Source organism: Polypterus senegalus, chromosome 12 (assembly GCF_016835505.1).
Source record: "Polypterus senegalus isolate Bchr_013 chromosome 12, ASM1683550v1, whole genome shotgun sequence".
Classification (NCBI taxonomy): Eukaryota; Metazoa; Chordata; class Cladistia; order Polypteriformes; family Polypteridae; genus Polypterus; species Polypterus senegalus.
Genome location: NC_053165.1, coordinates 154,829,028 through 154,841,336, shown reverse-complemented (window position 1 = coordinate 154,841,336; position 12,309 = coordinate 154,829,028). Strand labels below are relative to the sequence as shown.

Below are 12,309 nucleotides of genomic sequence, written 5' to 3'. Positions count from 1 at the left end.
TGTATTCAAACCAACACTGCCAACATTGCAGTGGGATATGCTGGCATTCTGGAAGCAAACAATCAAAAATCCTTGCCCAGCTGGGAAGCCATTAATACATCCATCCATCCATTTTATAACCTGCTGAATCCGAATACAGGGTCACGGGGGTCTGCTGGAGCCAATCCCAGCCAACACAGGGCACAAGGCAGGAACCAATCCTGGGCAGGGTGCCAACCCACCGCAGGCCATTAATACATCTTATGTGTAATTCTTTACATTTACTTCCATTAAATTTCATCTGCCACACATCTGTCCAGGCCTGTCTGCTGTTCAAGTCCCGCTATGATGATTCACCAGATTCCAGATTATCTGACAATCCACCTTTCTTGGTATCATCTGCAAATTTAACTAGCTTGTTAAATTCCTATCCAAATCATTTATCATCTTCTTCTTCATCTTTTGACTGCTCCTGTTAGGGGTTGACACAGCCGATCATATTTTTCCATATCCTCCTGTCCTCTGCATCTTGCTCTGTCACACCCACCACATCCATAAACCTCTTAGGCCTTCCTCTTCTCCTCTTTCCTGGCAGCTCTATCCTCAACATCCTTCTCCCAATATACTCAGCGTCTCTCCTCTGCACATGTTCAAACCAGCACAATCTCGCCTCTCTGACTTTGATTCCCAACCGTCCAACTTGAGCTGACCCTCTAACCTCCTCATTTCTAATCCTGTGCAGATCTTAGCATCTTTAACTCTGCCACCTCCAGCTCTGTCTCCTGTGCCACCGTCTCCCTCCCATATAACTTAGCTGGTCTCACTACAGTCCTGTAGACCTTCCCTTTCACTCTTGCTGATACCCGTCTGTCACAAATCACTCCTGACACTCTTCTCCGTCCACTCCACCCTGCCTGCACTCTCTTGTTCACTTCTCCTCCACAATCCCCATTACTCTGTACTGTTGATCTCAGGTATTTAAACTCATCCACCTTCGCCAACTCTACTCCTTGCATCCTCAACCATTCCACTGACCTCCCTCTCATTCACACACATGTATTCTGTCTTGGTGGTCCTACTGACCTTCATTCCTCTCCTCCCTAGAGCAGATCTCCATCTCTCCAGGGTCTCCTCGACCTTCTCCCTACTATCATTACAGATCACAATGTCATCAGCAAACATCACAGTCCACGGGGACTCCTGTCTAATCTCATCTGTCAACCTGTCCATCACCATTGCAAATAAGAAATGGCTCAGAGCCGATCCCTGATGTGATCCCACCTCCACCTTAAAATGCAGGAGGGCAGGAGAAGCAGAAGAGCTTTGTGATTGTGTTGTGATCTTATTGGTTGTGTTGACTGGAGAAGGTGTTGTTGATAAATAAAATCCTTTATTTGAACTCGGAGTTGCACTGGGGTGACATTGTGCATGAGGTTTGGGGCTCAGTGCTCCCCACTGGTTACACTATAGAAGGACAAGGGATGTCTGTAGGGTGCTTTATTCTCCATATATAACTATACATGGACGGAGTTGATGTATGAGATGCCAGTGCTGCCTGGTAAAGTTGGCACGCTACCTCTCTTGCATTTATTTATCTTTTCATTCACATTAGTCTTCATTTCCATTTTTGTCTTTTTTAAACAAACACTTCAGATGCAAACTACACTGCCCTCTGGTGGATCGTAAGTTTTGAAACGAGGGAACGCATAGAGCTAATTTGAATTTTTTTAAGGCGATAAATAAAACTCTAATTCACTGCTTGATTTGCAGATTTTTCTTAGTCCTGGAAAACCAGACGTATCCCTAAAACACATCCAGTCTTTTATAAAATTCTTGCAATGGAGGGGTGTGAATGGAAGACACCAGAAAGGTCTATCAACAGCTTAGCCTTCCTTTCCGATCTACTTTCGGATGTTTGTCCTTCTTTGTTATTTTTTCTTTGGAAGAGGTCACCTTAGGATGAATTCATCATGAAGTCGGGACGTTTCTGGCTGTGTCTCCTTATCTTTAAAGAAAGTTACAACAAAGCAAAGAGCAAGTTCATACCCACCAGCTGTAAAGCAAACTTACTTGTACTTGTGACTTCAAGGGTGAATGTGGTGGTAGCATTTCCATGTTTGTTATTAGCCTGGCATTTATATACTCCATTATTCATTGACGTTGCTGTTTTAACATTCAGGATAGTGGCATTGACAATCTGCACGTTGGGTTCTTCTTTATAGTTCCAAGTCACCTCTGGAGCTGGACTTCCATCAGCAATGCACTGGATGCTAATGTCACCACCATGGGAAATCCGTATTGTGTTTTCAGAAGTGTTGAGAGAAACACTCGGCTCATCTGTAGGAATGAAGAAAACGTTAGTACGTTGGTAACTCATAGCTCCCACCTCTCCATCATCCCAACACCACTAAAGCAGCTTTCATAAATCCTTCATTTCCCAAACATGTTTACTCCATTACAGAGACTAGGTAAGCAGATGGGTAAGCAGATGTACAATTTAAACTGATTGTTATTTTCATGGGAACTGTTACATATGCATCCATCCATCCATTTTACAACCCACTGAATCCAAACACTGGGTCACGGGGGTCTGCTGGAGCCAATTCCAGCCAACACAGGGCACAAGGCAGGAACCAATCCTGGGCAGGGTGCCAGCCCACAGGACACACACACACCCACACCCACACTAGGGCCAATTTAGAATCACCAATCCACCTAACCTGCATGTCTTTGGACTGTAGGAGGAAACCGGAGCGCCCAGAGGAAACCCACGCAGACCCGGAAATCGAACCCGGGTCACCTAACTGCGAGGCAGCAGCGCTACCACTGCGCCACATTACATTACAGCGAGTAATTAACCATAGTTAAAACTAGTAAAACTTAATAATTTGAAATAAAATTATGTTTCATATTGCGTTAAGAGTTCTTCGTTGAGTTATACATTTTCGTTCTGTTTAGCTTTGAAATTAACACGCAAATACTTTCTAAACTTCTGTCTTTGATATCTCCACCTTTTGAAACTATTATCGCTGATAATTTGTCACATGTTGGATTATTATAAACGCAAGCGTAATCTTTCGGATTCATATAGAAATACAAGAAAACTTCTTTGTCTGTGCTTTGCTAGTAAATTTTGTGTAAAGAGCGATACTTTTGGACTTTTTCACTGCTATGCTGATGATACTCAGGTTTATATTCCCGTCTGCAACTCTTCAATAAATCATCTGGCAACTGTCTGTCTGAACTAAGATCCTGGATGGCTAATAATTTTCTTGATCTAAATCAAAATAAAACGGAGGTGCTTATAGCGGGTCCACCAGCTAAAGCCCAAATTGGTCTTGGACTTCTCGGCTCTTTCTCTGTCTTCTGCAAACCTCAAGTCCGCAATCTTTGTGTTATTTTTGACAGTAACGTCTCTTTTGAGAAACAGATTAATTCTGTAGTCAAGAGTTGCTTTTTCCAACTCTGTCTTTTAGTTAAGATCAAGCCTTTTTTATCTGCTAGGGATCTTGAGAAAGCTACTCATGCTTTTATCTTTTCTCACCTTGATTATTGGAACTCGCTGTATTCTGGGATTAACAAATCTCTGATCCGCAGGTTACAGTTGGTCCAGAAGGCTGCCGCTCGCTTCTTGAATGGGGCAAGAAAGTCTGATTCTGTTTCTTCAATATTAGCTTCGTTACACTGGCTGCCTGTCAGTTCTCAAATTGATTTTAAAATCTTGTTGCTAGTTTTTAAATCTTTTCATGGGCTCGCTCCTGCCTGTTAATCTGAATTGTGTGCTTTACATCAGCCATCCAGAGTGCTTAGATCTTCTGCTCAGTTGTCTCTTGTTGTCCCTCAAGTACCGAGTGTCAAACTAAGGGGGACAGACAGGACTTGTGCTGCTGCTGCTCCTCGCCTGTGGAACTCTCTACCTCGTCACATAAAGGAGTCGTCGACAATTCAGAACGAGATTAAAGACTCCCTTCTAGTCACTTGCATTCCGTGACCTTTAGTAATACTGATGGTCTCCTCATTGTGATAACATTACTTCTATTTATTATTTATTTTATTTATGTTCCTTTATTTTATTTCTGTTTATGTTATTTATGTTAATTGTATGTTTTTTTCGTCTTTTATTGTAAAACTCTTTGGCCACAACATTCATATGTTGTTTTAAATGTGCTATATAAATAAATTGACGTTGACATCGATGTATTCATTTGTATCCATTATAGGCTGTAGAAATGCTTAAAGTCCGATCGTTTAACTCTTTCGATTCATTGTTGCATCGTTTCAACGTGATCATAAATTTAAACCTGAACGAACTGTGGTTTCTTTGAAATTAAACTTGTAGTTGCTTCGATTGTTGCGGGACCACAGATTCTCATAGCGTAGGGTCCTGAATTGTGTAAATCTACGTTTTGAGCATTGAATGATGCGAACGCAAACAGATTATCGTAGATGCGGATATTTTGCCTGTAGTGTTTGTGGATTTCACTTTCACCAAACAACAAATCTTTTAATTCTCGCGGATACACCTCTTCATTGGGAAGAAACACTAATTCTCCCTGATGGCAACACGAATTAGACTAGAAGAAAACTTAAAGTTTAAATCTGAACAATATCCACATATACTTCTGTCATATCACCATATATTCGATTTGTTTTCGCTGTTCTGTTATTTCACTGAGTAATAATTTCCGTTTCTTTGCGCTAATGCGATCTTTACTGTCATTTTTTGAGACTTTATTTTAGTACTTTCATAACCTCTAATCTGCTCTGCATGTTTATCGCGCCAACGTTTTTGAACCTCTGTATGTATACTTTGTCTTCTACTCTTTGTGTTTTATTTCCAGCCCCGCTTGGGCCTGCTAGGTTTTCAATTCCATTTGGTCCGGGCTGATTATTACTTGCCTTATTTTCTGACTTTGCACTTAGATTGTTTTTTGAATTCTTTTCTCTCCAACGCTTTTGGGCTTCTTTTCGACATGCTGCGCTTTCTTCTTCGCTTAGTCTTGACAAGTCATCTAGAACGTATAAAATTATTGTGCAGAAAAGGACTACGTCGATGGAAACAAATAGATTGTATGTCGAAAAATACTGTCCAGAAAAGCTTCTTTAAAGGATGAAACTGAGGACTTTCCATAAACGACTTTAAATGAGGAAAACGTAAAAATTTATAAGAGCTAAGAACTGTGTCTGACGAAAGCATTCATAATAATTCTTTGCATTTACTGTATATAGCGCTTTTCTCACTACTCAAAGTGCTCAGCAATTGCAGCTTAAGGGCCCAACAGAGCACAGTCCCTTTTGGCATTTACGGGATACGAACCGGCTAACCTTCCAATTCAGCCACCGCTCCGAATGAGTAGGTGGGTTTGAAAACAGTTGAGAGGAGGGTGAGACTTGACAAAATCTCGTAGCAATAGTCACGTTTCACAGGACTTGAAAAAATCTCTTGCCAAAAAGTCTTGTATCAAGATTTCCTTTTATAATAAGAGAGATATGGACAGCCAGAGACCATGCTGGTACCAATAGTGTTAGGAATAAATAGTCAAGTTTGGTCAAACTGCAGACCTCTATGGCTCCGTGATTCAGGAGCTCCGCTGGATAACCCATTGGATTGTAGGTTTTTGTCACTTGGTTAACTTGAGTCGAGTCAGATAAGTGATCCATAATAGTGCTGTTGTACTTCTCGTGGGTTTTGTTTGGTTTGACCTTCTTGTCTGTTTTTCTGCATTTGATTCTTGTGTCTCCTCTTTACTTTGATTTGTTTTGGTTTCATTTCTATGCGCTTCTCTTTGATTAGCTCGGTAAATAAACTCCCTCGGGTTGTCTTGGCAGGACACCCACATTCACATGAACTGCATAAGGCTGACTTCCATCTTTGTGGTGTGGAGTAACCACTGCCATACTTGATGACCCTCTAATAGTTGAAGTTGATCATTTCTTGTTGGTCCTGCCATCAACAGACCACCTCGAGAAGAGGAGGCGAGGCCTTCAAGGTTGGATTTTAGCCAGAGTTCCTCCCCTGGCTGGGGTTTAAACCCTCATTTTATGTCTTTTTTCTTTATTCCTGATTCTGTTTATTGTTCCTTGTATTTTATTTTCTCTGTATGCCAACCTCAGTTACATTCCTTGTGGCCCATCACCACAAAGGACTGCACTTAGCCATCCATCCATCCTTCCATTATCCAACTCACTATATCCTAACTACAGGGTCATGGGGGTCTGCTGGAACCTATTCCAGCTAACACAGGGCACAAGGCAGAAAACAAACCCTGGGCAGGGTGCCAGCCCACCACAGATATATATATATATATATATATATAGATATATATATATATAGTGATTTGAAAAGGTTTGGCAACTCCTCTCAGCCTGTATAATAATTGACTCTCCTTTCAACAAAAAAGATAACAGTGATATTTCTTTAATTTCTTAGGAACATCTGAGCACTGCGGTGTTTTCTGAACAAAGATTTTTAGTGAAGCAGTATTTAATTATATGAAATGAAATCAAATGTGAAAAACTAGCTGTGCAAAAATGTGGGTCCCCTTGTCATTGTGCTGATTTGAATGCCTGTCACTGCTCAATGCTGATTACTTGCAACCCCAAATTGGTTGGATGAGCTCGTTAAGCCTTCATAGGCAGGAATGTCCAATCATGAGACAAGGTATTTAAGGTGGTCCATTGCAAGTTGTGCTTCCTTCCCTTTGACTCTCCTGTGAAGAGTGACAGACAGCATGGGATCCTCAAAGCAACTCTCAAAAGATCTGAAAACAAAGATTGTTCAGTCTCCTGGTTTAGGGGAAGGCTACAAAAAAGGTTTAAACTGTCAGTTTCAACTGTAAGGAAAGGAATCAGGAAATGGAAGGCCACAGGCACAGTTGCTGTTAAACCCAGCAGGTCTGGCGGGCCAAGTAAAACACAGGAGCGGCATATGCAGAGGCAGGATTGTGAGAATGGCTACAGACAACCCACTGATCACCTCCAAAGACCTGCAAGAACATCTCGCTGCAGATGGTGTATCTGTACATCGTTCTACAATTCAGCACAATTTGCACAAAGAACATCAGTATGGCAGGGTGATGAGAAAGAAGCCCTTTCTGCACTCACGCCACAAACAGAGTCGCTTGTTGTATCCAAATGCTCATTTAGACAAGCCAGATTCATTTTGGAACAAAGTGCTTTGGACTGATGAGACAAAAATTGAGTTATTTGGTCAGAACAAAAAATCGCTTTGCATGGCGGAAGAAGAACACCGCATTCCAAGAAAAACACCTGCTACCTCCTGTCAAATTTGGTGGAGGTTCCATCATGCTGTGTGGCCATGTGGCTAGTTCAGGGACTGGGGCCCTTGTTAAAGTCGAGGGTCAGATGAATTCAACCCAATATCAACAAATTCTTCAGGATAATGTTCAAGGATCAGTCACAAAGTTGAAGTTAAGCAGGGGTTGGATATTCCAACAAGACAAGGACCCAAAACACAGTTCGAAATCTACAAAGGCATTCATGAAGAGGGAGAAGTCCAATGTTCTGGAATGGCCGTCACAGTCCCCTGACTTGCATATCATCGAAAATCTTTGGAATGATTTGAAGCAGGCTGTCCATGCTCGGCAGCCATCAAATTGAACTGAACTGGAGAGATTTTGTATGAAGAATAGTGAGAAATACCTCCATCCAGAATCCAGACACTCATCAAAGGCTATAGGAGGACAGCGTCTAGAGGCCGTTAGATTAGCAAAAGGAGGCTCAACTGTGTATTGATGCCATGTCTCTGTTGGGTGCCCATATTTATGTACCTGTCTAATTTTGTTTTGATGCACATTGCATTTTTTCTGTTAATCCATCAAACTTAATGTCACTGCTGAAATCCTACTGTTTCCATAAGGCATGTCAGATATTAAAAGGAAGTTGCTACTTTGAAAGCTCAAATGATAAACAAAAATCCAAGGAATTAAGGGGGGTTGCCAAACTTTTTCATATGACTGTATATATATATATATATATATATATTGTGGAGGAATACCCCCAAGCCGCCAGGTGGAGCCCTCCTTGCAGCATGGAGGTCCCCAGAAGACCAGCAGGGCATCATGGACAATGGAGTTTTTATGCACAGCCCTGCTAGATGCCATGGGGGCCACAAGAGGGAGCTGCAGGGAAAGACCGAAGATTTCTTCGTGCCCTATGACCCGGACGTTCGTCATAGGAAAAGCGACAGGCTTCCGGGTTGAAGAAAAGAACTTTTACCTGACCCGGAAGTGATTGAGAATCACATGGACTGGGGATTGGGAACACTTCCGGGTCAGGTGATATAAAAGGACTGTGGGAGCTCCCAGACGGTGAGCTGAGCTGGGTGGAAGGGTGGCAACGCGTCTGGGAGCTGCAGGATTGGTTTAGTATATTATTGTGAGTTATATGAGTATTGTGGTGGAGAGTGTGCTTTGTGCACTGTGGCATTCAAATAAAGTCATCACTTGGACTTTTATCTGGTGTCTGGAGTCGTGGACAAGGGTTCAAGGGAGCGAGAGCGCCCCCTATCTACCACTATATATATATATATATATATATATATATATATATATATATATATATATATATATATATATATATATGTATACTATATATATATATATATATATGTATACTGTATATATATATATATATATGTATACTGTCAGGGATGCCAGGGGCAACTACCTAGCCGGGAAGCCGTGAGGGACCAGATGTGGGTCTGCGCCCACCCTGGATCATGTGGGGGCCGCCATCCTGGTTGCTTTGGGGGCCACGGGTTGAGGGCATGGAAGCCCCACCCTGCAGGGGCCCGTGGTCACCGCCAGGAGGCCCCAATGCCTTGGGGACCTGTTACCTCAGCACTTCTGCCACACCAGGAAGTGCTGGGGGGAAGATTTAAGAGGACACCCAGACAGCTGCCGGGAGAACAGCCGGCACTTCCATGCGCTGGGGCGTGGCCAACGAAGGAGTGTCGGGAATCACCTGGAGCTCATCCGGGAGAATATAAAAGGGGCCATCTCCTTTCATTCAGGGCTGGAGTCGGGAGGAAGCAGGACGAGGCACGAGAGAGGTGTGGAGGCGGCCCAAAGAAGAGGCATTTGTGGCCAGGACTGTGTGTTTGGGGTATTGTGCACGAACTGGGTCTGAGTGACCATTTAATATTATAGTAAATAGTTGTAAATAAACGTGTGGTGGTTTGAAGAACAACATGTCCGCCTGTCTGTGTCCGGTTGGCTCCACAATATATATATATATATATATATATATATATATATATATATATATATATATATACTGTTTAAATGAAGATGAAATCTTGGCATGTCCGCATATATTACAAAAGAAAAAAAAACATTTCATAGGGTGTACTTACTTTTTCACATTTAAGTACATTCACAGTATTTTTAATTTTTTTATATAACAGCATAACTCTGAAGGTACTCACAGAAAACAGTGAGGGTCATCATCTCTTGTTTTTGGACAGCAGCAGTTCTCTGTTCCGTTACGCAGATGATCTTCATGTTGTTGTGTGATTTTGTTGCATTGAATGTCTTGTCAATAGGGATCCCAGCTGCTTTTGTCTCATTAATGTTGAGTTTTGGGATAAGCATATACAGGACAACATCAGCTGTGTCGGACTCATTCACTTCACATTTGACCATCACAGGTTCTCCCACATGTGCATGGTTTGGCATTTTAAGGACTGGCTTTGGCAATTCTGCAACAAGGAAGAAAATTGAAACAGCAATTGATTGTACCTTTTTATTATTAGAATCCCACCCAAGATTTGTATCATATTCTATTCAGATTTTACCAGAGGTGAGTTAACAGTCTTATGAAGAAAATAAAATAAAACTCTTTATTTCATATAATCAATTTACTTAATCATATAGTACATAAAAATCTCATATGTCTTTATTTAAACCGCCAGACAATCCTATACTTTACAATGATGGTGACAGTTTAGTTATATTTTTACCAAAGCGGCTTCATTAACATATACAGTATATTTCATTTAAATTGATTAAACAAAATGATAAACTTAATATGATCACATAATTCAATTACCATATATACTCGCGGATAAGTTCTCCCGTGGATAAGTCGGGGCCTGATTTTACCGTATAATTTCTGTTATTTTATAATGTCGGTCGTATAAGTCAAATGCAGAAAACTCGCGCTATTGGTCCAAGAGATTATGATATGCTAACGCCCACCTGAGAGTCACCACGGAGCACACAGCCTTTTATTCTTTGTGGGTGTGGTAATGTTCTGTATCAGTGTGTGCTCCTCACCTCTCTCTCTCTCTCTATTGTGCCTACGTGACCACACGGTAAAACCCAAACTATTCTGAAGCAAGTAAAGTAAAGGTGTGGAGGATGCTCTGATCTATAAGCTCCACAGAGTCTATGCCCACTTGGATGAAGCTGGCACCACAGTCATCATGGATCATATTCTTTGATTCTGCATCATTGACTAGAGAAAAAGATCAAGGTTTTGCATCTTGATGCCCCCACAATCTTCTGGATCAACGTAACTACAGAGAGATTCACTCAAATGAGGCCCTGAATATTCTTTTGTAACTGCCGTTAGGATGAAGCAATCCATCCATCCATCCATTATCCAACCCACTATATCCTAACTACAGAGTCACGGGGGTCTGCTGGAGCCAATCCCAGCCAACACAAGGTGCAAGGCAGGAAACAAACCCCAGGCAGGGCGCCAGCCCACCACAGACGAAGCAATCTGAACTAAAAAAAATATGCTCTATACCTTGATGTACGTGTAATCGATTGCATTACATGCGATGCTGGAAGTGGTTTCCGTTTTCTGACAGACACATTTCAACATGACGCTCCATGTTCCTGAACGTGTCAGCAAGCATCTGGAGGAGAATAACAGCAATTTCACGTTGGACGTTTTCCTTTAGATCTTCCACAGTGCAAGGTTTGTTCCGATAGACTTTTCCTTTGAGCAGAGCCGAAAGGAAGAAGTCTGGTGGTGTCAGATCCGAAGACCGTGGTGGCCAAAGCCCCTTTGTAATGACCCTGTTGCCAAAGAAGGACTCAGTTTCTGCCGTGCTCCTTGCCAATGTGTGACACGTTGCTCCATCTTGCTGGAAGTCACCTTCTGTTAACTCGCGATCATCCCGTTGATTCTGACATTGCTTAAACGAATTGGTGACCGAATAGGCTCACACCATGAAGACGTGCTGCTCAATGCTGTACACCACCATCCTGATGAGAAGTCGAATGACTGAGTGAAGGGGTACGGGCAGAGGTTAAACATCACGATGGCTGTCCTGTGCCTACCTCATCATTACGACGCAGAGGCATCCCGGCTTGTTCAAAGCTCGATATTCTGAGGAGCACATTGCACGTTGCTTCGTTCAGATTGCTTCATCCTAGAGAGTTATTACAGAATATTTGGGGCCTCTTTCGAGTGAATATCCCTTTATGATCTTCTGACCAAAGTATAACCGTTGGGCATGGAAAAGGTGCCATATAAATAAAATGTATATTATTATTATAACAGAGGCTGAAGGACTGTTTGTCAGAATTGGTGGAGTGTAATACTGGAGCACCGCTGGGAGCTGTCCTGCCACCCTTCATGTTTACCCACCAGACTGCAAACTACCAGAACAATACCAATGCTTGCCATCTTACAGACATTTGCAGATGACTCGTCCATCAATGATGGAGATGATTTGGAGTACAGGAAGGTTGTGAAGGACTTTGTCTTGTGGTGCAAGGAGAACCACCTGCAGCTCATCATCATCAAGACAAAAGAGCTGGTGGTGGACTTCTGGCCTGTCAAGAAGCCTCAGATCTGTCAACCATTCAGGGATGAGGATGTGGAAATGGTGCAGAGCTACAAGTACCAGCGAAGTGGGCTGGTCTGACAACACAAGAAGAGCCACAGCAGACTAGACTTGCTAAGGAGACTCTGGTCTTCTGACGTGTGCAACAAGCAGTTGGAAATTTTCTGTTAGTCCAAAGTAGCCAGTGGGGTGTCCTATGCTGTGGTCTCTTGGGAAAACAACCAAAGCACAAAAGTGCTTTGTGATTTGTTAATTGTCATAGCAAAAGCTATTCTCACAAAAAACAGTAAATGTTTTAATACGAATGACATAGCAAGATCTCCTTTTGGGTCTAATGTTATTCGTAGAAGATGTACTACATTACCTTTCTTGTCGCCTGTTAAAATTTTATGTTAGAATTGTTCGACCAATTTTTGAATACAACTAATCTTATCCTATTGCATAATCCATCACTCAGACATAAATTACGTAATAACATTACGATACATCCTTCTGTTCATGGCTGC

At 42.1% G+C, this 12,309-nt stretch overlaps 1 protein-coding gene across 1 annotated transcript in view; it reads right to left on the bottom strand.

Moving 5' to 3' along the window:
* The window catches only part of LOC120539968 (intercellular adhesion molecule 1-like), a 115,496-nt gene that overhangs the window by 1,947 nt on the left and 101,240 nt on the right, over positions 1-12,309 (bottom strand). The window contains exons 13-14 of the mRNA XM_039770375.1: positions 9,428-9,700; positions 2,050-2,316 (exon numbers count right to left, since the gene is read on the bottom strand). Coding sequence (XP_039626309.1) covers positions 2,050-2,316; positions 9,428-9,700 — 540 coding nt within the window. The remainder of the gene's footprint in view (positions 1-2,049; positions 2,317-9,427; positions 9,701-12,309) is intronic.